The 27590-nt window shown below is 39.9% G+C and overlaps 1 protein-coding gene across 1 annotated transcript in view; it reads left to right on the forward strand.

Annotated features, from left to right (window-relative positions):
• The window catches only part of CLCA2 (chloride channel accessory 2), a 50160-nt gene that overhangs the window by 11449 nt on the left and 11121 nt on the right, over window positions 1-27590 (forward strand). Inside the window, 9 exon segments of the mRNA XM_020988749.2 lie at window positions 1475-1583; window positions 3947-4106; window positions 10037-10264; window positions 11830-12060; window positions 14708-14885; window positions 18813-18919; window positions 20010-20234; window positions 24967-25237; window positions 26973-27143. Of these exon segments, the coding sequence (XP_020844408.2) occupies window positions 1475-1583; window positions 3947-4106; window positions 10037-10264; window positions 11830-12060; window positions 14708-14885; window positions 18813-18919; window positions 20010-20234; window positions 24967-25237; window positions 26973-27143 (1680 nt within the window).

The following is a 27590-nucleotide window of genomic DNA, read 5'->3' on the forward strand; positions in this document are numbered from 1 at the left end:
TGCACAAGATATAGGCAATTATGGAAGGGATGGAAGGTCATCTCTCAGGGTAAGGCACAAGTAGGTGGGGAAGGGGGTTGGGGACTGGGAACAGCTTCCTGTCGAAGGTGGGATTTGAGCTAATCCTTGAAGCAATCCGAGAAACTAAGAGGTCTATGTAAGAAAGGAGAACATTCAAAGCATGGTGAGGATGGCCAGTGAAGATACACAGAGTCCAGAGATGCATGTGGGTATCAGAAAATATGCCAGTGCAGTTACATCAAAGACTGAGTAACGTGTAAGAAGATTGGATGGTTAGGAAGGCGCCAGGTTATGAAAGACTTTAGATGCCAACTGGAAGACTGTATGTTTGTTCCTGAAAGTAACAGTTAGCCTCTGAAGTTTACTGAGTAGGGGCGGGGTTAACTTGGTCAGATCAGTACCAAAGGAAAATCGCTTTGGGAGATTGGAAGTGGGGAGAGACATGAGTCAGGGAGATTGATTAGGAGTCTGTTGCAACAGTCCACCAGGGGTGGGGAACCTGAGGCCTTGAGCCTACATGTGGCCTTCTAGGTCCTTGGGTGCAGCCTTTTGACTGAGTCCAAGTTTTACAGAACAAATCCTTTTATTAAGGGGATTTGTTCCATGAAGTTTGGATTCAAAGTGCTGCCACTTGAGGACCTAGAGGGCCACATGTGGCCTTGAGGTCACAGGTTTCTTACCCTGGTCCAGGCAAAAAGTGATGAGGGGGTGACTATATGAGTAGAGAGAAGGGGACATAAATAAGAATTGTTGGGAAAGCAGAAATCATGAGATTTGGCAACAGTTAAATGTGTGGGGTGAGTGAGAAGTTGAAGATGACGCTGAGCTCATGAGCCTTGGTTGCTAGCAGGATAGTGATATCCTCAATAGTATAGAAAAGTTGGCAAACAGAGAAGTTTAGGAGGAAGGGAAGCAATGATTTCTGTTCAGGGTATGTTGTTTTATGACATATAATTCAAGGGGCGCGAAGAGCAGTTGGTAAGCTCATTGCCTTTCCCCTGCAATGAGCACGCACTAGATGAATCAGTGTCGATTTACATGGTAGAGCTGCACTCAACTGCCTGATCATGAGATCACAGACCTAGAAGAGGAAAGGACCTCAGAGGCCATCCAGTGAAATCTCCTCATTTTTATAGCTGAGGAAACAGAAGTGAAGTAACTCACCCAGGAAATAAGAATCAGAGGGAAGATTTGAACTCAAGGCTCTTAACTCCATCCTCCATTAGAAGGATGAGAATAGTGAGTCCCCAAAGTATCTGGTGTGTGTTAGTCTGAGCTCTCCGGGCTCGGCAAGTGCTCAAAGTCTGCGAGCAGCTCAGGGCCCGCCAGAGGTGGCAAGATCTAAATGATTTGTCTTTGTAACTGATTAGTAAGGCCTCTTTGCGCAATGACTGACATTTAAGCTGACTATCAAAAATTAAAAGAATGGCCACTTTTTTTTCCCTCTCCACAGGCAGAGTTTTTGTCCATGAATGGGCCCATCTTCGCTGGGGTGTGTTTGATGAGTATAATAATGAGAAGCCTTTCTACATGACAGGACCCAATCAGGTGAAAGTCACCAGGTCGGTATTTTCTATTTGGCTTTCTAGCCAGCGTTTCAAAGAATCGTTAGAATCTGAGAGTGTGAAAGGACCTTGGGAATTGTAAAGTTTCCTTTTGAGGAAGAGGGAGGGAAGAATTTTAGATTTCTCCAATTATGCTAAAAACAAGAGGACTTTCAGGGTGTTGCATTTCTATTTATTCAAAAGAAAGCCTTTGACTTGAGATTCTCAGGGGCCCAGGGCAAGGGAAGAAAGCAGGTAGGAAAGGCTACACCCAGATTACAGTCACTGGAGAGCCAAGGACAAAACCAGATCTCCAGAGGAGCAAAGTTCATTGAGCCAAAGAGCGGGGAAGGAAGGATACAATTATTTATTAGGCACTTATCAGGTGCCGTGCACCTTACTAAGTGCTTACAAATGTTCTCCCACTGGATCCTTACATTGACCCTGCAAGGAGGTGTTATTTTATTCCCATTTTACAGTTGAGGAAGCCGAGGCAAATAGTTTAAGGGAATTGTACAAGGCCAGCACAGCCTGGTAAGTGGCCAAGGCCAGATCTGAACCCACCTCATCCTGATTCTAGGCCCAGCTCTTTATCCACTGTGCTACCAGCTGCCTTCGAGGAGATGTCTTCAAGCTATGGCAAGAGGAGGGAGAAGATCCAGCAACCTTCTGGCAGGTAGGCCTCATGGCCTACTAGCCATATCATTCCAGGCTTTCGCATTCTTCCTAGTTTAGTGTGGGCACAACTAGTTTGGCCAACCCAACATCCCATGTGATTCTGCAGAAGCCTAAGTGTTATATAGGGAGGACTGTGTGTGTGTGTGTGAGTGTGTGTGTGTGTGTGTGAGTGTGTGAGTGCGTGTGTGTGTGAGTGTGTGAGTGCGTGTGTGTGTGAGTGTGTGAGTGCTTGTGTGTGAGTGTGTGAGTGTGTGTGTGTGAGTGTGTGTGTGTGTGTGTATGTGTGTGTGTGTATGTTGGGGGGGTTCTTGCTCAAGTGCACGTAATCTGTATCCCATCTTTGATGTCACAGGCAGATGGCACCAATTAGAAAAAAAAAAAGCTGGAACTTTGGAAGTTTCCAGGGGAAAAGATTCTACAGACAGCCTGTCCTGAGAAAGGCTAGGTCTAGAAAACAGTCCTCAACAAAGGCCATCTAGTCATTTTCTAACCTAATGCCCGCGTCCCTCTACAGGATGGCTGACCTATCCTCATCTGGCTCTTTAGTTTACTCCGTGCCAAAATGTCAGATTTATAATTTTTGGTGAAAGGTATTTGCTGACTGATGGGTTTTTCACTTAACAGAAGATGCCTTGGAATATACTGATTTCCCCCACTCCCTTTAATGCTCTCTCCTCTTTCCAACTTGACAGAAGGCAAAGAAGCTGAGAGGAGATCTGACTCAGGACATCTCCACCCATGGGTGCACTGCAAGATATTTAACTACTGGCTTTCTTTTAAGTTTCATCTGTGTTACAAACATTTTTTAAACTTAAGTCTAGACAAATAACAACAACAACATTAAGACCTGACTTGTAGCATTTTCTGATTTCTCGTGTGTAAATGCTCATGCTGAAAATTTAACAATCCCACTTAAAAACTGGAGGGCCAGTAAGAGCTGGCTCCAACTTAACCCTGTCTCCACCCCTTCCCCTATCCCAACCTTTCCAAAGAAGTGGACATTGGACCACTGATTTTAGTATAAAAATTCATCTCCTTCCTTATGACTTGTTGGAGAGTTATCATATGCTATAGTCCTGGGGAATATGCTAAAAAGAAAACTCTTCATTCAAATACAGAGGTGTATTTTAACCCACATCATTTGAATTTCCCCACCTTAATTTTTGAACATTCCTTTTCTATCTTAATTTGTCCTCAGTCTCTGGCTTCCTTCAAGTCTCATCTAAAATCCCATTTTTTACAAGAAGCCTTTCCTTTTCCTTCATAATCTTAGTACCTCTTCTCTGAGATTATCTCCCATTTGTTTTTTATTTATCCTGTTGGAACATAGCTGTTTGCACATTATCTCCCCCAGTGGAATGTAATCGCCTTGAGGGCAAGGACTCGTGTTTTTTTGTTTGTTTGTTTTTTGCTTTTGGGGTTTTTTTGCCTTTCTTTGTATCCCTAGAATTTAGCATAGTACCCAGCACAGAGTAGGTGCTTCATTAATGCTTGTTGACTTGACTGTAGAAAGGTAGAGTGGAATAATTATTAACCATTAAAATAATCAACATCTATACAGGTTTGCAAAATTGTTTTCCAGACAGCAAGCCTGTGAAGAGGATGAAACTCTTGATGAGCAATTAATTAGTATGTGAACCATGAAAGAAGAAATATGTATGTTTCTAAAGCTGATCTCTGTTCTATTTTTGGGGTTTTTTTAGGTGCTCATCAGACCTCACGAGTATTTTTTTATGTGAAAAAACCATTTGCACTCAAGAAAACTGCATTATTCAGAATCTTTTCAAAGAAGGATGCATGTTTCTACATAATTATACACAAAATGCCACAGCATCGATAATGTACATGCAAAGCCTATCTTCTGTAAGTATGGCTGGTCTTCAGAAAACATCTTCATTTAGCATCTCCCTTTAGTCCCCTGTAACACCACAATCATTTGGGCATTTGAAAGGCTATGTCGATTTCACAGCAGGGAACTTCAGAGATCATCTGGTTCCATTGCCTGAGTTTACAGATAATGAAACCGGGGCTCAGAGATTTAGTTATTAGCCAACAGAATCCCTTAGGGAAGCAGTGTTTCTCTTTAATACCCAGGAAAGATTAATGGAAACCCCACGCTCTATAAAGACAAAATTCTCTACTTTATTTTCTCTATGTCTGAGTGCATTATTTTTTTATGGGGTATTTTCTTCAACCTGGATGCCACAGGAGAGATTCCAGTGTGACCTTGTTCCAAATACTCTACTCGGAGAGCACTTTGGTAAATAAACCTGAAGTTTTGCAATGGCTAGATGTTGTAAGAAGGCAAGAGATCGGGAAAAAGCCAATCTATCAGTCAAAACATGAACAATGTAGAATGGGATGCCTCAGATGGTAGTGAGCTCCCCATTTCTGCAGGTTTCCAAGCAGAGGTTGGAGAACCACTTGTTTGGAATCTGCTAGAAGGGAATCTTTTTCAGGTTTGGATTGGATGAGGTGTCCTTTGAGATCCCTTCCAACTCTCAGATTTCAGAGATGATAAAAAAAAAAAAGGCAGGATTTCCCCCAGTGTACAGTTGGACTAACAATCCTTCCAATAACAAAAATGTTGGCACAACAATTTCCAACTCCTTTTCCATTGTACTACTCAGGAAATCAAGCTTTTTTGGAAGAGTCCTTGATCCTAGTGAGAAAACTTTAATAGTCACTCTTCCTGGGAAATTCCATGTAACTGTGAATCAGCTGGCTAGGCATATCACCTCATTTCTAGTTTCCACTGAACGATTTACTAGCTATGAGAAAATCCCAGCTACTGCACAACTTCACTTCTTTATCTTTAAAATGAGGATTCTGGGAAGGTAAACTTAGGGGAAAGATTTGAGGTCAGAGCACTTGGCCCTGACACCTGCACTGGACTGCTTGATCACAATGCCTTAGGCAAGTCATTAATTTGTCTCAGCCTCAGCTTCTAGACCCAGGATACTTCAGATAAGCCAGTTTCCTCATCTATAAAACGAGATTGGCTTAACAGATCTGTTAGGCCTGTTTTGATTCTCAAGTGTTGTCTGCCAACAGGAAATGTTTACATTGTGCAGTCACCCCATATCTGCACTCAGGGCTCTGGAATTGGTTTATATTATTAAATTGATGATGTAATTATGAAAAGCATTTTAATCCGTGCCTTCCTTATGATAAAAAAGGTCAGTAAACAGCAGGTTATGGTTCTCTGCTACCCTCCCCCTTTGTTGGATAGTGATTATATTTGAAGTAGAGCAATTTTTAAAAAGATGCTGTCACATATGTGTGTATGTTTAATTTCAAGAAATAGGTTTAGCACGACAATACTTTCTATGGAAATATTTGGTTACTGGGGTGTGATCTTTCTCACCTTATCATTTGATAGTGGGGTGGTCATGGTGTATGATAACAGCATCAATTTGTTCTTATGACTTTGGTATGTAAGACAGCCACCTGTCAATTTCCATGCAAATAGAGAATGAAAATAAGGAATGATAAGTTTTGACTTTTTCCTGTACCTCATGCTATGATCCCTGAAGTGTTAGGGTACTTGATTTTTATAAAAACAAGATTCATTCCTAACTTAGGGATATAACTTGGTCTTTCAAGCTGAGCATCTATCATACAATTTCTCTTCCCCTCTTACCCAGTGGTGTTAGTATAAGTTAAGTGATTTTTTTTTCTTTAAGATTTATCTTATTTTTATTGATCTCTTTTGTTTTGGGATCACATCCACTTTTCCTTCCTCTACCCAGGAATCTATCTGTTGTAACAAAGATTGAAAATAAATAAAAAAAGACAATTCAGCAAAACTGATACATTAACGGTATCTGAGAATAGATAAAATATTCCCTGCCCACAGCCCTGCTCTTCTATAGTGAAGGCAGAGAGGTATATACTATCTCAACTTCTCTCCAGGACCAACCTTGGTTACTACAATTATACAGCAACATTTTATCTATTTCTCCTCTGAGAAAATTTCCCCTTTTGTGCCTATTTGGGTTTCTTCACTTGCTTATTTTCTAGTTCTTTAAACTATGGGCCCTGTTCGTTATTCTTCTCTTTTTCTCTTTTTTTAATTCTTGCTTTCAGAGATGTCATATTTTTCTCTGAGGACCGATTTAGCTGCAGGCAAAAATTTTGGTATTTGTGTTCTCATTATTATCATTCTCTTTTTTATGATTATTAATCATTTCTATGACACAATCTTTGATCCATTAATTATTCAGGATATAATTATTGTCTCTCTTTAGGTCTGTGTCTTTTGTTGTTCTTTTCTGTACTAATCACCATTTTTATAGCATTTTGATCCATAAAGAAAGTGTTTAGTTAGTATTTTTTGTCTTTTTGCTTATTTATAAGTTCTCTGTGCCCTAGCACAGAACCTATTTTTGTAAAAGTCATGTTGAAGAATATGTATATCTTTAACATTCCCATTCAGAAGATGACGTAGCTTTTTCAAATCTAACTTCAACATTTTTAGTTCTATATTTTCCTCTCTTAAAGAGGAACATTAAAGTCTACAATTACTGTATTATGCACTAAATATCCTTACATAAATTAGTTAACTTTTTCTTTATGAATTTAGATGCTATACTTTCTGGTGAATATACCTTGAGTGTTCATATGGTTTGATTGTTTAAAATTCCTTTAACATAATGCAGTTGTTCTGTTTATTTATCTTGATAGGGTGGACATTTATTTAGTCTAAGCATGATAGCACAATTATAATGCCTGCTTTTTTAGAACCATCTAATTAATAATCAGTTTATTCCATTTTTTTCATTTTTTTTCTGTGTTATTATTTTTTCTGTGTTTTGTTGTATACACCTGATTGTTGGATTTTATTTTCTTATCCATTCAGTCACTTTCATTTTTATTGGGTTGTTTAATCCATTCACAATGTTATATTTCTTAGGCTTGTATTTTCTACCATTTTTTTGTATTGATTTTTATCTCCCCTCCCCCTTTTTAAAGTCAATAGTTGTCCATCAGATTAGTTTTACATACATCACTTTGAAGGTCATCCATTCCCACAAGCTCTACCTCCACCCTAACCTAAGTTCTGACCTTTGTAACATGTATATGTTTACATATCTGTGTATTTATGCATCTATCTACCTACCAACCTATGTATGTATATATCTATCTATCTGTCTGTCTATCCATCTATCTTTTTCCCTTGCCTTTTTTTTTCATCTTTCTCTTTCCCCACCCAGTTTAGAATATGGTTCAAATTCTTCCCTCCTTCCCATCTTCTCCAATCTCTTATTTTAAGTAATATTCTTTTCCTATGTCCTTTTCCAATAAATTTTCCTTTGCTTTGTCCTCCTGATTACATCTCTTCTATTTTTAGCTTATTCTGAATTCTATTTTTCCATTCTTAGACTATATACCCTTACTTATTTCTTTTTCATTCTTTTGATATCCCTAATTAATCAGTCAACAATCAACGAATATTTATTAAATGGCTATGATATGCCATGTACTGTCATAAGCACTGGAGTAACAAAGGGGAAAAACACCCTTTACTTTCTAGGAGTTTTCTTGGTAATGGGAGAAATGACATGTAAATAAATAGATTCATACAAGATATATACTGAGTAGATGGAAAGTAACCTTAGAAGGGAAGGCTCTTGTGAGGGGAGAGCTTCAGAAGGACTAAATTTGAATACCCTCTTCTGTTTCAGTTTTGTTATTCCATTTGGAGATCTCACCTTCCTACTGATGTTTCCTGAAGTCCTTCATACTTAGAAATAACAGCTCACAAGGTCAAAAGAAATGTCCCGTGGTGGGAGTTATTCTGTGTTGCAACCCATGGGCACAGTATGGCTCCTTCAACTTACATTAATCACTCTCCACCACTTAATGCTGTCATTGGTTCTATGTTTCCCCAAATACTCTGGGTATTGATGGATCTTGGATCCAATCATATATCGCCTCTCCCCAGCAAGATACAGTCCTGAAGATAAAACTCTTCCTTAGCAAAGGTAATCTCCTAATATGCAAATTTCATCATGGACAAAACCCATTATAATAAGGTTCTTATCTCTTAGCCCAGACCTCAGCCACCACAGTTGTTTAGTAACACACTTTTCCTTTTCCCTTCTGAGAACTAACCTCTCTTCAACTTTGCCAAACCAAGTCCCTCCCCATCCATTATTTTCCTCCTACTCCCCCACAGCCACTACCCTTCTGTGGAATTGATAGAGGCTCATATATCTGCTCTCTCTATCTGTAATTTCTGACTTTGTGATTCTCCTCACAAAAGGAAATCATGACGTTTAGTTCATGAAATATTAATTTAGCTCTTCCTCCTTCCTTTCTTCTTACTGTTTAAATTATTCTTACATTTTTAGTCTCTTAGGTCCTTTTGGACCATTGATCCATCTTTTCCCTTTCTTTTACTCCTTAATCTGCTTTGAAAAAAATACTGCTCAGAAACATGAGAATTGGTTTGATTATTTAGTCTTTTCTAAATAATTAGATGATAATAAACAATAATAATTATTTGGACTTTATTATGTGGGGTATTTCAAAGTCAAATATTTTGCTGACTTTTTTGTTGTTGTTGTTCATTTGTCAGGAATACCCCAGATGCTTCTCTTTTGTTTATGGTCCATCCTTTCTCCTTGGTGATTATGTTTAGCTTTGTAGGAAATGCTTAAGCCCTTTTGCTTCTTAGAACATAATATTCTATTCTCCTCTTCACTTTCTCCTGACTCTGCACTAATTCTGGCCCGTTCAGATTGGCATGTCTTTATATTTCAAGGTCCTTCTCTTGGGTACTTTAAAAATATGTCATTTGTCATTAAAATTGTGAAATGTAAATAAAACATACTTTGGAGCTTCTAGTCTGTGGTTTTTCCCACCCTTCTAAGAGTCTATGAATTCATGCGTTCAGTGCTTTATTGTTATAATTCAAAAGCCCTAGATAGTTTTTTTGTTCAGAAAACCTGCAGTGTGGCACTCATTTTTTTATTCTGTTTTTGATCATGCTTTTCTGTGAGATCTATGATACTTAAGTCATCTCTGCACATCCTGTGTGCAAGGTTAGCTGCTTAGGCTTCCATAGAATTCCTGTGTTTGCTTAATGTTGTTTCCTTTTATTTATCTTTTGCAAGGATTTTTGTCTTCCAAATCTGTCATCTTTATCTTTTAGAATCTCTGCTCCAGAAACATCAGGTCATCAAACATCCATACTCTGCTGCTCTTGCTTTTTATCGAGTACTCTGATTCTCAACCTAATTTAATTTCTAATGTGCTCTTCTAACAACTTGTTTTTCCTGTTCTGGAGTTTCTTGCTGTTTCTCTATGATCTTTGGAGAGTCAGAGGAATTCTCTTTTTGGTTGGGGAATTTACATTCATTTTCCTTCATAGTATTACAGTTGTTTATGTTCCAGGGGTGGGGAACCTGCGGGGTCTTGAGGCCACAAATGGCCCTCTAGGTCCTCAAGCGCAGCCCTTTGACTGACTCCAAACTTCACAGAACAAAACCCCTTAATGAAAGGCCATTGATCCGGTGAGAACATTAGGTATTTCCATTCTGTAAGTATTCTCTAAGCTCTAAGTATTTCAATTCTCCCATGTTATTTCTTGAGGTTTTTACACAGTATGGGCTTTCTCTGTTCATCTGGATCCACATTTGGTTAATCTGTGTTGCCCATCAATCTTTTTTGTTGGGGAGGTTTAGCCGGCTGCAGAAGCTTAAGAAAAAGAATTACTTGGCCATCTTGAACTCACAAGATCTCCCTTTTGTTTCTTCTTACAATATTTCCTTCTTTTTATTTCTTAGGTGGTCGAATTCTGTAACGCTAGCACTCACAACCCAGAAGCGCCAAACCTTCAGAACCAACTGTGCAGCCTGAGAAGCACATGGGACGTAATCATGGACTCGGGGGACTTCAGGAAAAGCCTCCCCCTGGATGCTGCTGCCCTTCCACCTCCACCCACGTTTTCCTTGCTCCAGACTGGGGACAGAGTCGTCTGCTTAGTTCTGGATGTTTCTGGGAAAATGGCTGAGGTAAAATGACTGTGAACTCTTTTATCTGCTTACCAACCCTGGTTAAAAATTATTTAACTGTACCAGCTGTGTGACCCTGGGCAAGTCACTTAACCCCGATTGCCTAACAAAAAGCAAAAAAGAAAAATTATTTAAGCGGAAGAAGACAAAACTTTGTTATCGGGTTGGGATAGAACTTTTTATGCTAGGGTTCAAGAAGCTGATGTTCCTGCCTTTTTTCATCCTATTCAATTTAATTAAATTCAGCAAGAATTTGAGTGCTTACTGGATCAATTGGTAAGTCAGTCAACATCTGACAGGCATTTGACAATTGTCTGTCATGTGCCGGACCCAGATGCCAGAGATACAAGTACAAAAATGAAACAATTCCTTTCCTCAGAGAGCTTACACTGGACTTGAGGAAGGGACAGAGGTGCCAGGCGCTGTCTCGGGTCCTGGGCATACAGAGACAAGAGCAAAAGTCACCGCCTTCGAGGAGCTGACGTTCAACTCCTTTGTCCCTGCTCTGGGCTGGAGCAAAATGAGGCATGTGGACCCTGCCCATGCCATTTCTCACTGTCTCCCCTCCCAGTGGATGGAGCACTAGGCCTGGAGTCCTGAAGATCCGAGTTCATATCTGGCCTTAGCTACTTACTATCTGTGTGACCCTGGGCAAATCACTACGTGGCCATCTGCCTCAGTTTCCTTTTTATCCCCAGGATCTTTATTATTCCCAGTAAAATAGGGATAATAACAGCCCCTACCTCACCAGGTTGTTGTGAGGATCAAATGAGATATTTGTAGAGTTTTTAGCACGGTGCCTGGCTCATAGGAGGTCTTCATAAATTCTTCTTACCTCCCCTCCACCTCTTTTTAAAAAAATTATTATTTTTGGGGGGGAGCAATTGATGTTAAGTGACTTGCCTAGGGTCACACAGCTGGTAAGTGTCAAGTGTTTGGTCTGAGGCTGCATTTGAACTCGGGTCCTCATGACTTCAGGGCTGGTGCTCTATCCACTGCGCCACCTACCTGCCCCTCTCTTCACCTTTTTTCATGCTATTCTTTTTGCCTAGCATGACCTCACTTCTTCTCACCACTGCTTGAAATTCTATCTCTCCTTTAAAGCCCATCTCAAATACCACCTCCATGTGTTCATGAAACAAGTTGTGATTTCCCCATTTATTCTTGAGTTCTCACAAAGCACTTTGTTCCTTTCTAATGCAACTTACCACGTGGCACTTTGTATCACTAATATTCATGGTGCATGGCACTTCTTATTAAAACTTAAAATTGCACCTTTTGGAATACATTTTATTTTATTTAGGGTTTTTTTTAGGCAATTGGGGTTAAGTGACTCACCCAGGGTCACACAGCTGGTAAGTATGTCAAGCATTTGGTCTGAGGCCGGATTTGAACTCAGGTACTCCTGACTTCAGGGCCAGTGCTCTATCCACTGCGCCACCTAGCTGCCCCGCACTAAGACTTTTGGGACAGTCTGTATTTCAGATACCTAACTGCGCTATTGAGTAATCCGACCAGTGCTTTTCTATTTTTTTGTTTGTGATTTTGGGGTTTTTGTTCCATAGGCTGACAGGCTTCTCCGACTGCACCAAGCAGCTGAATTTTACCTGCTGCAGGTGGTTGAAACTCATACGTATGTTGGCATCGTAAGCTTCGGCAGCAAAGGATTGGTCAGAGCTCTTCCTCGCCAGATAAGGAATCACAAAGATCGAAGGCAGCTATCATCAGCTCTTCCTACCACTGTGACAGCTAATGCAGGGGCTGATATTTGTTCAGGCCTACGGATGGGGCTTCAGGTAACAAGTCACCCCACACCCTACATCTCCTGTATCCACATGCCCATACCCTACTCCCTTCTTAAAGCCTCTGATGTCCTGAGGATGCTCCTGATAAACGGACGATACGTCACAAAAAAAGGTTTCCTAGATCTACAACCTGACGTTTCTTGTGCTCTGCTGAGTTGCTGAAAGAATGCAGTGCTACAAGCTGGAGGGCTTTATTTGTAGTAAAGTACCATCTACCATTGTTCCCAATGATAGGTGACTAGGTGGCCCAGTGGATAGAGTACTGGGCCTAGAGTTAGGAAAACCTTAGTTCAACTGCAGCCTCAAACATTCACTGGCTGGGTGGCCCTGGGTGAGTCACTTAGTCACTGCCTGTGTCAGTTCCCTCAGCTGTAAAATGGGCATCATGATAGTACCTACCACCCAGGATTGTTGTAAGGATCAGATGAAATAACCTCAGTAAAGCACTTAGCGCAGCACCTAGCACATAGTAGGTGCTTAAAAATGCTTGTTCCCTTCCCCTTCCCTGCTGCATCCCTAGGCATTTCTACTCCTGTGCACAAGGCTGTATTATATACGGAGTGTTTAAATGTGCAGTCAGGAAGACAGTTTCAAATCACACCTCCTACCCTCAGTAGCTGAGTGACTATGGGTAACTCACTTAACTTCTCTGAGCCTCAGTTTCCTTACCCTTAGAGTGGGAATTACTCCGCCTGGAGTACCTACCAATTGGTATGAGGCAATGTTTATAAAGTGCTTTGCCATATATAAGGTGTCAGCTATCATTATTATCACCATTATTGTTGTTACCAGGGATGATCCCTAAGCAAGGTCAATGCGTCAAAGTGTGACCCTGGAGAACAGAGTCAGGCTTCTGGAACAGTCTAGGGTGGGCCTCTTGGCCCTTTTTTTGTATCATGAATCCCTTTGGTATTTTAATCAAAACTATGGAACCATCCTCAAAAGAACCGTTGTGTTGCCTACATTCACAATTGAAGAAGCTAACATTCAGTCAGAAGTTAGTGGGAAAAAAACTATATGGGTTTTTCCCCTCAAGTTCATGGACCCCATACAAAGTAAAATCAGTCAAATGTTTGACCAGGGGATGGGTTCAGAAATAGCTCATCAAATCAGAATTTGGGAACTAGTTTTAAGTCAGGGATGTGAAAACAGACAGAGATCAGGAGCAGATTAGCTGGGGTTGTTGAAATCTCTTCACCTTCTGCTTGTTTTAAGCTCTAAGTGGCCGAGCACTGGACTCTAGAGATGAGGGTCCAAAGAGAATATCACCATCGGCCAGAATGAATACCCATAGATTGTCCAGAACTCTGAGCATGGAGACCAGCACAGCCATCTCCAATTTATCCTGCTTCTACCTTGCATATACTTAGTTGTTTAGACTATGAGCTCCTTGAGAGAAGGGACTGTTTTTGACCTTCTTTGCATTCCCACTACTTAGCACAGTGCCTGGAATATGCTAATACAAATGCCTCTTGAATTGATTTGTACCTGGCTCAAGCCAGAAGAATCAGGGCAAGAACCTTGGTCATGGGATAGGCAGATATTGATAGTTTTTCATAATGTGAAAAGCAATTTTTATATTTACAATGAGAAAGAAAGATAGGGGAGAGAGAGAGAGAGGGAGAGAGAGAGAGAGAGAGAGAGAGGAGAGAGAGAGAGAGAGAGAGAGAGAGAGAGAGAGAGAGAGAGAGAAAGACAAGATTTGTGGGGGGCAAACTATCCTGCCATCTACATCAACCCTAAGGCTAAATGAGGGGGCTGGTCTGTTCTACCCTGATGTGCCAATTGAGGGGACACAGACCCTGTGAGAGAATACTTAGATCCTGAAGTAAGAGGGGCCCATGCCAGCTTGATTGTATAATAGGTTTATTAGGATCTGTTGGGTTAATTAGGTTGATTGGGTTGTTTAATGGAATTTACTCATGAGACCCAGTCCTTGGCAGCAAGAGGACAGAATGGTGTAATGGATCCCCACACCAGCCGCAGGCCAGGTCAGATATTATATAGAAACAGGAAAAAGAAGGCATGGTGCCAGGGAGGGCCCAGGGTCACATGCACATGTTCCATGAGATGTTGGAGCTTCTTTCATGTTTACGTTTACTCAAGGTAGTTTGCTTCCTTTGTGAGACTTGAGGTCATGTTCCTACTCTGGGCTATCCCTGTACAGTGTATATGTGTGTCTATATAGACATATATATATATATATATCTATATATATATATATATATATGTATATATATGTATTTGTTTATATGTATATGTGTGTTACATATGATAATATATGTGTGTGTGTATGTATATATGTATATTATATATATACATAATTTAATTTGTTGTTCAGTTGTTTCAGTCATGTCCAGCTTGTCATGACCCCATTTAGGGTTTTCTTGGCAAAGATACTAGAGTAGTTTGCCATTTCCTTCTCCAGCTCATTTTACAGATGAGGAAACTGAGGAAAGCAGGGTTAAGTGACTTGCCCAGAGTCACACAACTAAGAAGTATCTGAGGCCAGATTTGAACTCAGGAAGATGAGTGACTGACTCCTGACTCCAGTCCCAATACTCTATCTGTTGTACCATCCGGTTGCCCTATAATATTTTAATTAGGATCCCCCTAATAATGGATAATCTATTTCTAGGTGATTGAAAGTCTGCATGGAAATGCATATGGCTCTGTGATAATATTAGCAACCAGTGGAGGAGATGGGGATATCAGCAATTGCTTGTCTACTATGATCAACAGCGGTTCAACTATTCATACCATTGCTCTGGGCCCATTTGTAGCTGAAAATCTTGAAGAATTACCCACACTGACAGGTATGTGTTTTGCTGATTGTTTTCTTCTTTGGCAATATTTCCCTTTTAATTTTGTAGATAATGTGAAAACCCTCCATGAATTTCTACTCTGCTGCCTTATCATGGTGTGGATATAAGATTCTAAGAATGCAGGTCCTTCCTTGTAGGCTCTATGATGCTCGAAAGCATTTGAGTACAATCTCAGCAACAGACCAAATCTACTTTCTGAGAACCAGCCAAGATAAGTACAAGGAGGCTGACCACTTGGCAATTCATTCTTTGGCCCTGGCAACCTATGAAACAAAGTAAAATGCAAAACGACTCTCAGTTTCAAGGAACTCGACTCCGCCTCTTTGATGAGAGGGGCAACGTGACAGAAAAGGGACAGAAGGTGCTTAGAATCACAGGGTTTTTGTTGTTTGTTTGTTTGTTTGCTTTTTTTACTACCTTTATTATGTGTGTGTGTGTGTGTGTGTGTGTGTGTGTGTGTGTGTGTATATATATATATATATATATATATATATATATTTTTTTTTTTTTACTATCTTTTAGCTTTAACTTAATTTGATTCTCCAGGTATGAGACCAATGTCCAATAAACAAGTGAATCTTCTATTAGGGGAAGAGAACATTAATCCTTATATTATCACTGCAAATAAAACAAAAAGAAAGAAGGAAGTTGTAGTAAATTGAAAAGATGATTCATTGTGCTCCTTGGAGAGGCAAAGGAAGAAGTTTGAGTTGGTTTTATATCATTTTACTATGTGCCCCAAAACAAAAACAAACATTATTTTATGGAAAAATTTATAATCTTATATTGCACTACTCATTATTAGTATTGCAAAAAGACTATTATAAAAATAATTGTAGCTTACACACCAGTCTCTGTGACAGAGGATGAAAAACAAGATGTGATTCGATCAAGAATTCAATAAACTCCCCCAAATTAAACCCCCATATACACTTTGTTTTTGGTGACATCTTTGCAAAGGTAGAAAGACATAGATAAAATGAGAAAGGACAAAGATTACACATAAGGCTTAGGCTTCTATGTTGAGAATACTTTGATCAAGAAGAGAATTACTAGACATGGCAAGCACTGAGTAACGTAAAAAGAGAAAGTGATTGCATTTTTTTTCATTTTATTTTATTTTATTTTTAACATGTGTTTTTAAAACTTTGGGTTACAAATTTTCTCCCTTCCTCCCTTCCCACCCACCCTCATTGAAAAGGCAAGCATCTCAGTACAGGTTATAGATGTGTAGTCATGCAAAACACTTCCATAGTCATCATGCTGTGAAAAACTAAGTATATTTCCCTTCATCCTATCCCCTCCCCCCATTTATTCTATTCTCTCTTTTGACCCTGTCCCTCCTCAGAAATGTTTGCTTCTGATTATCCCTTCCCCTAATCTGCCCTCCTCTCTATCAACCCCCTGCTCTCTTTTCCCCTTCCCCCCTTATTTTCCTGTAGGGTCAGATAGATTTCCATACCCCCCATTGTGTATGTTATTCCCTCCTTAAGCCAAATCCTATGAGAATAAGATTCATTCATTCCCTCTCACCTTCCCTCATTTCCCCTCCACCGTAAAAGGCTTTTCTTGTCTGTTTCACGTGAGATAATTTACCCCATTCTACTTCTCCCTTTCTCCTTCTCCCAGTATAATCTTCTCTCGCCCCTTAATTTTATTTTCCAGATATCACCGCTTCATCTTCAACTCACCCTGTGCCCTCTGTCTATCTCTCTATCTATACATACATATAATTTTTTCCCTCCCACTAGCCTAATTCTGACAAAGGACTCATGAGTTACAAATATCATCTTTCCATGCAGAAATGTAAACAGTTCAACCTTAATAAGTCTCTTATGATTTCTCTTTCCTGTTTACTTCTTCCACGTTTCATTTGAGTCTTGTATTTAAAAGTCAAATTTTATATTCAGCTCTGGTCTTTTCCTCAGGAATGCTTGAAAGCCCTCTATTTCACTGAATGACCATTTTTTCCCCTGAAGGATTATACTCAGTTTTGCTGGGTAGGTGATTCTTGGTTATAATCCTATCTCCTTTGCCTTCTGGAATATCATACTCCATGCCCTCTGGTCCCTTAATGTAGAAGCTGCTAAATCTTGTGTTATCCTGATTGTGTTTCCATAGTACTTGAATTGTTTCTTTCTGGCAGCTTGTAATATTTTCTCCTTGACCTGGGAATTCTGGAAGTTGGCTACAATATTCCTAGGAGTTTTCCTTTGGGGATCTCTTTCAGGGGGAGATCAGTGGATTCTTTCAATTTTTATTTTGCCCTATGGTTCTAAAATATCAGGGCAGTTTTCCTTGATAATTTCTTGAAAGATAATATCTAGGCTCTTTTTTTGATCATGGCTCTCAGATAGTCCAATAATTTTTAAGTTCCAGGTCAGTTGTTTTTCCAATGAAATATTTCACATTCTCTTCTGTTTTTTTCATTCTTTTGGATTAGTTTTACAGTGCCTTGATTTCTCATATAGTTGCTAGCTTCCAATTGCTCCATTCTAATTTTTAAGGAAGTATTTTCCTCAGTAGGCTTTTGGACTTCCTTTTTCATTTGTCCAATTTTGCTTTTTAGAGCATTCTTCTTCTCCTCATTGGCTTTTTGGACCTCTTTTGCCATTTGGGTTAGGCTATTTTTTAAGGTGTTATTTTCTTCAGTATTTTTTGGGGTCTCCTTTAGCATCACTCTCAGTTTTTCCTCTACTTCTCTTTCTTGCTTCTCAAAATCCTTTTTGAGTTCTTCTATGGCCTGGGACCAATTCATATTTTTCTGGGAGGCTTTGGATGTAGGAGCTTTGACTTTGTTGTGTTTTTCTGATTGTATATTTTGATCTTCTTTGTCACCAAAGTAAAATAATATAGTCTGACTCTTTTTGCGCTGCTTGCTCAAGATGCGGGCCAATTACTTGAGTTATAAACTCTTTGTTAAGGTCTGTTTCCAGTGTGGAGAATATACTGTCCCAAGCTTCAGGGGTTTTGTGCAGCTGTTCTCAGAGATACTTTTAGGGACCTGTAAATTTTCAGTTCTTCCAAGGCACTCTGATCAAGAGTGAAGTGTTTACTCCTTTTTCTGTCCTGTGCTCTGCTCTATGAGTGACCACAAGCACTCTTTTCTGTCTCAGAACTGTGAGCAGGATTTTCTGTCCACAGTCACTACAAGCTCTACTATGCCAGCATTCCTCCTCGCCCCAGGACTGCCACCCAGAACTGTGACCCAGATCCAAGCACGGGCAAAGCAAGAGAATCCTGCACTAGCAGAGAGATCCCTGCAATCCCCCTCTGATCAGCCACTCATTTCCCCCTCAGTCTGTGGGCTGGAAGCTCAGGAGGCAGCTGCTGCCCCAGGGCCGAGCTTGGGGAATGGGGCTGGGGCTGGGACCCCTTGCTTCTCTCTCAGCACTGCAGAACAGACTTTTCCTACTGACCTTCTAAGTTGTCTTTGGTGTTCATGGGTCGAGAAGTCTGAAAACCAGCACAGCTGCCTGTGATTCAGTCCTCTGAGGCCTGCTCCAGGTTTGCTGCGGCCTGTATGCCCACACCAAACTGAGCTCCTCTACCAGCCTGGAGTAATATACCTTTCTGATCAACCATCCATGTTTGTCTTGGACTGGAAATTTGTTTCACTTTGTCTCTTTGTGGGTTCTGCTGCTTTAGAATTTATTTAGAGCCATTTTTACTGGTATTTGGAGGTGTTTGGAGGAGAGCTCAAGCAAGGCACTGCTTTCACTCCGCCATCTTGGCTCTGCCTTTCCTTGGTAATTTCTTGACAGATGATGTCTAGACTCTTTTTTTTTTATGGTAAAGCAAGTTAAACATGGGCCTTGCCCTTAAGGAATATCACACTCTCCAATGAGCAAAGGTTACAGATAAAAGATTAGATATTTTATGAGGCTCCTGAATTAATACTGAAATCATCTGTTTCAGGAGGGTTGAAGTTCTTTGCGTCAGACAGAGCAAGTTCCAATGGCCTGATTGATGCTTTTAGTAGAATTTCATCAGGCACTGGAGACATCTTTCTCCAACCTGTCCAGGTCAGTATCTCCTCATCATGAGAAGTTCCCAATGATGTGATGCCATACTTCATAGTAGCCTGGGGGATTATCACACCAATAGCAAAGCTAGCTCACTTCTTTGGCAGCTAGCTCACCATCATCCAATGATCTTCAATAGCCTCCAGTCAATACAAATTTATTGAGCCCTTGCCAGTGGTAGGTGCTGAGGGAGGTATAAAGTTTAGAGAAGACAGTGTTCACTTCTTCCAAGAATTTTACAGTCCAACAGAGGGATAAGACACTGACAAAGCTATAATGCACAGAATTACACAATAGCTACACAAGGGCTAAGTGAGGTATAAGCGGAAATGTCTTTGCAATCAGGGTGACCAGGGAAGGCTTCCTGGAAGAGATAGCATTTGAGATGAGCTTTGAAAAAAACTGATCACAGTTCAACAGGCCTAAAAAAATGAAAGTGTTCCAGAGCCAAAGAATGGAGGAACCCTGTTGATAGATGTGGGAGTAGAGTGAGATGCCTGGGACCCAGCTCCAGATTGCCCAGCAATATAGTTGGGGGAGGAGTAGGCACCCTCACTGAGGCATTCCTATGGGCCATCATCCCCATCTGATCAGTTGTGACTGTTCCTTCTCCCTCATCTGGGCTTGGGCCACCACTGAGAGAGTCTTATTGCTAGGACAATCTGCCCACTCCCCACTGCTTCCTTGTCCCCTGCCTGAAATCCTTCTGGGTTATCAGGGGCTTGACTTTGATTATTCTTGAGAACATAAGACTAGCTTTTGCCTTTCTTTGTATCCCCAGTGCTTAACACAGTGCCTGGCACACAGTAGGAGCTTAGCAGAATGCTAATTGATTGACTAGTCACTCACTGTGATTCTTTATCAATATAAATAGTAAATTAACAGTAGCTTATGATACTGCACAGGTGGCTCTCAAAGCAAACTTTTTCTTATAAGTTATTCACATAAACCAGGTTGGACTTTTTCCATCTACTTCACCATGTCATTTGGTCTCCATCATCACACTTTCATTGGCTACATTGGCAAGAAAAGATAAGAATGTGCCCGGGTCTGTGGTTTTTAATTAACTCAGTGTTTTCTTCATCAACAGCTTGACAGCACTGGTGAAATTATTGATATTCATCAGCACATTAGGAGGACGGTGACTATTGATGGAGGCCTGGGAAATGATACTGTCTTTTTAGTCACATGGCAGACTAGTGGGCCTCCTGACATAGTCCTCCAGGACCCTAGTGGGAGAAAATACTTCACAGAGGATTTTAGTACCAATCCAGGGTTGAGGAGCGCTTATCTTCAGATTCCAGAGACAGCTAAGGTAAATGTTATCATTAGGCTGAGCCTGGTTATTAATCATTGTCTCTGTAGTCCCAGAGCCTACCAAAGCGCCTGGCACTTTGTCATAGGCACAAACATATCTAACAGATTATATGTATTATATAATAAATACATACTCATTGAATTAAATTGGATTGAATGATCTAATTGACACAGTGGATTGAATGATTAATTTGAACATGTTAAGGATGTTCAGGTAATGGGCTCAGAATGCAGAATGAGATGAATATTTTTGATATAGCCAATGTGGCAATTTGTTTTGTTTGACTAGGCATATTTGTTATGAGAATTTTGTTTTTCTTTTTCCAGTGGAGAGAGGGGAGGTAGGAGGGAAAGGGGGAAAATTCTTGTTAGTTTTTTTTTAATACAATTTAATTTTAAAAAAAGATACCAAAGCTATTTATGTTGAAGTTATTCTTTAAAATAAGCTTCAGTAGCGTGGTTGAAATTTGACTCCATTTCACAAATGTTTTAAAGTGTTTATTAAATGAAAGAATCTGATTTGTGAATCAGAAAATCTACGTTTGAGTCATAGTTTCTCCACTTATTAGTTGTGTGATCTTATGCAAATCATTTAATGTCTCTGAGACTCAGTTGTCTCCTTTGTAAAATGGGGAAAAGAACAGTCATTTTTCCTGCTTAACAGCATTGTATGCAAAGTGCTTTGTAAACTTTGTAAACATATGAAATATTTATCATCATCCTCATCATTATCATTACTATTCCATTCTCCTCTTTTTCAATGGGCCTGAAACAAGTGACTCTCTTACTATTATTCTTATATGTTTATGTTCTGTGGACTTTTGCATTACTTTTTTTAGTTGAATAAAAGCACTAGGATATAAATTGACCATTGTAGACTCACTAAAAAACATCCTAATTCCTTCAGAAGACATCACAATAGGAACGATCAGCCTATTCCTATTTTCTTTTGAACCTCTTTTATGTCCTTATATTTTGAAAGCTTTTGTTTCCATGTAGATTGGGGATTATGAGTATTTGGTATAGCAGCTTCTATTAAAAATACTTTTCTTTAATTTTTTTTATTTTTCAAATCAATTTTATGCCTGGTGATGTAAGCAAAAGTTAGGTCTGTGATAATGGTCCAGTTTCAGTACAGCCTTTTGGTTGAGTTCCCCATGACATTTTTGATCTCTGTATTTGTATGTGTATAGGCATATATATGTGTATATGCCTATACACACATACATATATACATATATACACACATATGTATGCAAACATACACACATATGGTGTTGTGTATATAGTTGGCATGTGCGTGTATATACATGCATGTACACATGCATACATGTATGTGTATATATGAGGTTTATATATATAAACATATGCGTAAATATGTGATTACAGAAGAACATTCCATTTAAATTGTCATGTATATGTTTATATATAGGTATTATGTATTCATATACATATAATTAGCAATTTTAATGTACTCAATTCTGTTTGTTATTATATGTATTTTATTTTCTGCATTTAAAAACATTATTCTGGGAAGAGGTCCACAGGTTTCACTGCCAAATACACACATACACACACACACACACACACACACACACAGATTAAGAATCTCTAAACAGACCATGAAAACTGTTATACATCCTTGAAATGTCTCCCTTTTGTAATATGTCTATATGGTGGTGCCAGAGGGCAAGAGTATATTCCGATATGGAATTCTTAAAATCCAGATTTAATTTGTTCTAATCCTGGATCAGCTATTAGCTTTGGGAACCCAGGCAAAGTACTCAATATTCATGGATAAGACCTTTTGCCTTTATAGGCAGATAAATTGAGTTAGATGATCTTAAAGGTCTATCTTAGGTCTAGAACTTTCTGGGCTTATTACTCTAAGTGACAATGTTGGACACACTGCCCTGGGACACAATTCTTTTATAATAATGGGAAAATACCCGTTAAGGAAATGTGAACACTGGCTACATAAGCTAATTTAGAAAGGAAGTTAAAATTTTAAAAGATTTAGTAGCTTATTTGTTACCTTTGGCTCACAGCCAAATCACTTGACATGTAGTTTGAAATTTTATCATGCATCCTGAAACTCCCAATGTAAACCAGTGAGCTCAATCTTCCTGTTAAGTATCAGTGATTGAATTGTGTCCACAACGGATTAGACTCTGGGGTAATTAGATATGGGAAGTTTTGCAGCAGAAGAAAAGTAAACCTATGAAGAATTCCAAACAATGAGTTAAAAATGAAATGAAAAACTAAGGTCTTCCCACAATTGACTTGCTTTGCTAGTACTCTGATTTGGTAATATAATCTTCAATTAGCTAAGGTCCTTTCCAGTTCTAAATCCAAGATTTGAATCCTACATTTTGATCTCAAGGGCTGCTTTGAGATGTCCCAGAATAAAATTGCCTGGAAAAAAAACAGAGAAAAAGCTTTATGGAACACATGGTTCTGGGCAATAGGGATCAGAGGTCTGGGAGGGAGTTGGAAATTTAGGCCCTATACAAAGAAGCTTCCTAACAACCACAGCTGGAGAATGAGCTGCCTTGGAGGGAGGTCTTCAGGTGGATGAAGGATGACCAAGTTGGTGGATGGGGTAGAGGGGAGTCTCGGTCAGGTATGAGTTGGACTAGAGAGCCTTGGAGCTCCCCCTTTGACCTCTGGAATTCTTTGATTCTGGGATCCTAGCAAATGCTAGCATTTCCCTCTAAATTGTTTCATTGTGTATGAATGTAAAGAAAAAGAATTTCAAAATGGAGGAAGGGTGCTCCCTGAGTTCCCTATATTGAGTCACAAACCAGTGCAGATTAGAAATCAGAAGACTAGGATTCTAGGTCCAGCTGAACCACTAAGTAGCTGAGGAAACAGTATGTCCCTCGACCTCTGTGGGCCACAATGTCATCATCTAGCAAGTAGCAAGGTGGTACAATGGCTAAAACCCAGAGTCTGAAGTCAGGAAGACCAGAGTTCAAATCCAGCCTCAGATGCTAGCTGTGTGTCTCTGGACAAGTCACTTAACTACTGTCTGTCTCAGTTTCCTCAACTGTAAAATGGAGATACTAACAGCACTTCCCTCCCAGGGTTCTTGTGAGGATCAAATGAGAAGATAATGTGTAAGGCACTTAGCACAGTGCCTGGCACATAGTAGGTGCTTAATGCTTGTTCTCTTTCCCCTCCCCTTATCTGTAACATGAGGCCTAGACAGAATATTTCTAGCTACAGTAGTCCATGATTTTATAGCTTTTCTGATTTTATCCTCTTTATGTAACTAGACTGTACTTTTCATGTTTCTGTGACAAGTCCAGCTTAGAAAATGGTAATACAAGTAGAAAATGATATGACCTAAGCTATTTGGGAGTCTTCTGGATCTGTGACTTTATCAACATTGGGAAGTCCTGGTGTGGAAGCTCATTGCATCAGTGGAGATCTGCAACTCATCTGTAACATTGTTCTAATTTTTTTAGTGAACAAAAATCCATTTTCTCTCCTATCCACGTCCCTCTGCCACTGGAGAAAATAAGAGAAAGAAAAGAAAAAAGGAAATGCACATAATCAAGCCAAAAAATTCATTCTCACATTGATAATGTCTGAAAAAATGTATGATGTCATTCTGGATCCTGAGCCCATCGCCTCTATGTCAAGAGGTGGACAGCCTCCTTCAGCACTGGTTCTCTAGAATCGTGCTAGGTTGTTGAACACAATGTATTGTTTTAAAGAGTTGCTGTGGGTATTGAGAAGTTAAATGACTTTCCTTTGGCCACATGGCTAGTGTATCAGAGTCAGGACTTGAATTCAAAACTTCCTTACTCCAAGGTTAGCCTTTTATCTACCTTATCACGCCACTTGCCACCCCATCGCCTTCTAATTATCAGTAATCAGAACCTCAGAAGCTCCTGAGTTCTACTTGTGGCCTCAGGAGACTCCCCCCCACCCCAGCAGTCTAGACAGGCAAAGACGATTGAACAATTGAACACCATCTATCTTAGACTATACACTCTATAGAGTCTGAGTACTATCTAAACTTTTCTTCTTCCCCAAAGCTCAGCACAATACTCTGCCCTCAGAAGGCATCTAATGCATGTTTATGAAATTGTATTATTGTCGCTTAATCAATGTTTGTTGAATGAATGAATTTGATCAGATGTTCAAGATCAAAAATCAAAACTTCCTCTCCACCTCCAAACACAGTTGCTGTTGGGGGTGGGGATTATTTTATTGGGGTTTCCAATGCACAGAGAACACATAGAAAAATGTTAATTTCTCTTGCTTGAAGCTTGCATCCTTCTATTCATTCATTCATTCAATAAACATTTGTTAATCTTATTTCATTCAGTTTTTTCAGTTATGGAAAAAAGGATTAAAAAAAAGTTCATTTTCTCCTTGAGTGTTGAACAGACCAGTTCATGGTTGTGAAGTACTCTGGACTTGGAGACTATTTGTAAAGGAAATCATTATCTGCAAGAAATATAAATGAATGAGGAACCCTTCGAAAACAAATATCGAGGGCAGTTCCTTATGGACGAGACTCAAAAATAAGGAGGTGAATTATGCTGTGATCACCATGGAAACATTTAATCTGGTTATTCTTTAACAGGAATTATTATTTAGAAAAATCTTTGCTGGCACATTTTTTGGTGCTCAAACCTTTAGGGGGGTGCCATGTTTGTGCTTTAAAGGGACAAGGTTTTGTCGTGGTTTTCGGTTACCCTCTCTTTGTGTTTCAGACTGGCCACTGGACTTGCCTGTTGAATCACACTCACAGCTCTCCGCAAGCCCTCAGAGTGGCAGCGAGCTCTCGCGCCTCCGATGATGCGGAGCCACCAGTAACTGTGACAGCCCGTGTGAATAAAGATGTAACCCACTTCCCGCACCCCGTGATCATTTATGCAGACGTGAAACAGGGGTTCTACCCTATTCTCGAGGCCGACGTGACTGCTGTTATCGAGCCAGAAATGGGGGAGCCTGTCAAGTTGGAACTGTTTGATGATGGGGCAGGTACAAAGAAATGTCATGTTATTTTTCATGTTTTTTGAGCAGTTCTCTCAGCGAATCAATCCCTTAGATTGTAAGTTCCTTGAGAGCAGGAACTGCTTTGCTTCTTTTTGCATCCCTAGCACTTAAGCGTAGTGCCTGGCACACAGTAAGCATTTAATAAATGCTTGTTGATTTAATTCAATAATTCAATAAACATATAAGTGCCTACTATGTGCCAGGCACTATCCTAGACACTGGGGATAAAATTCAAAGAATAAAACAATCCATGCTCTCAAGGAGCTTACATTATCATATGAATGAGGTAAAGAGCAGCACTGAGATCATTTCTCATACTCCCCTGTGTAAACTGTGTTATCTTATTTAATCATTCTGGGCTATCAAGTCCTCACATGTTAAATAGCTAGAGGCCAAATTTACACAAGGGAGGCAAACTGTGTATTGGGGGTAGGGGGTGGTCCAGGACTTTGATTTATTTATTTGTTGATGGGGAGTGGGGTGGCAGAATGAGCAGGTTTGGGCCTCCTTTCTCAATAATCCAGATTTCAGCTTCTGCATTAGCCATCTGGATAATTTTGGCATCTACTACTCTCACTATGCCAGGTTACACAAGGTTATCTGGGCTGAGGGAAGGTTCCTGCAGAGGTAAGGGTCAGAAGCTGGCTCACTTGGCTACACAACATGTCCATACCTCCATACTCTGCATCAACACACTCTTTCTATCAGTGCTGATCACCACCCCTCAATGATAGAGTGGTTGGCCTTTAGAAGTTGCTACAGTGGCAAAAAGTCATGATCCTACAGCTAACCTGGTCATGAAACTCCCCGAACTTAGCTAGCCTGATCCTCAGAGAACAGATTAAACCTACTATTTAAGTGGCCTTGTACAAAACCAGTACTAGACCCAGTTGCCTTTATGGGAACAAGACGCCCACACCAAACATACTCTCTGATTCAATGCAACAAGCATTTTTTAAGCACCTGCTAATTTCAAAGCTCTATGCTAAACAAGGAAGCTATAAATATACGTGAAAAAATAGCATTTTCCCTCAGAGAACTTATAATCTATTGAAATAATTCCCCCAGAGAATCAGGTTTGCAAATAAATCAATTTACCAAAATTGTAATAACATAGGAAGGGTGGGAGTCACAGCAGCCCTGGATGATTTTTCCAATTGTTTCTACTTGTTCCTTTTTTGCCTTTCCTTCCCCTCCTACTTCTCTCTCTCTACTCGCCACTCCTCTACCCCCTCCCACCTCACCACTGTTTGCAATCTTTTCCAGAATGTATTGCTCAACAGCTATGTATCACTTCTTCTTAGAGGCAGCTAGGCAGCATAATGGATAGAGTGCTGGATCTGGAAGACCAGAGTTCAAATCCAGCCTCAGACACTTACTAGTATCTGGGCAAGCCCCTCAACGTCTAATAAATGCTTGTTACTTAAAGCGCTTTCCAAACCTTAAAGTGCTATGTAAATGCTTCATCATCGTCATCATCATCAATTATTATTATTATTATTTACCTACTACCTAGAGCCTAGCAGGCAGACTTTTTTTTTAAAATTTGGTCATTAAATCATCAAGGAAAGGGCAAAACTCTACTCAACATAAACTCAGTATAGTTCATATACTGATATAATAGCCCTGTCTATGCACCTGGTAGCTCTGATGTCGCAAATCATTAGCAACGATTTTTGGTAATATGTCATAGTCCTAACTCTGATTTCTTTCTGTGCAGGTGCTGATATTATAAAAAATGATGGTATCTACTCGCGGTATTTTTTTTCCTTTACTGTAAATGGTAGATATAGCTTGAAAGTTCATGTCCATCAAGACAGCCACATCAGGAGGCTACCCAACTCTATTCCAGGGAGCCACGCAATGTATGTTCCAGGTTACATAGTAAATGGTAAGAAATCCAGCACTCAGAGCCATGCTCGTAGGGATGCAATGCCTTGGGAGGTAAAGGCTCCCCTTCCCCAGACAACTTTAGGCAAATGCCTGGTGACCACTTGTCAGGAATGTTATAGAAAGGGATTCTTTTTCAAATCCTAGTTGGACTTGATAGCTGATTCTATGATGCTGTCATTTGAGTAGCATTTCATGTGGGTTATCTTTGTGTTGGAAGTTTGAGGTTTCAAAACAGACCAAAACCTTAGGGTGTTGAATTCAGGCAAGAGGTCTTGAGTGCCTCTGCCATTTCTCATTTCTTTGGTAATGGGAAACAGGAAGAGGACATGAACAACTTCCATCTCTCATTCCCCAGCCTCCATTTTGTCATCAGTTCTGACTGCCTCCTCGATGAAAATTCCAGATGAATGGCTAAGCAAATGTCAAAGTGTTGTTGACCGTGGAG

Source organism: Phascolarctos cinereus, unplaced genomic scaffold (assembly GCF_003287225.1).
Source record: "Phascolarctos cinereus isolate Bilbo 61053 unplaced genomic scaffold, phaCin_HiC Scaffold_5;HRSCAF=322, whole genome shotgun sequence".
Lineage (NCBI taxonomy): Eukaryota > Metazoa > Chordata > Mammalia > Diprotodontia > Phascolarctidae > Phascolarctos > Phascolarctos cinereus.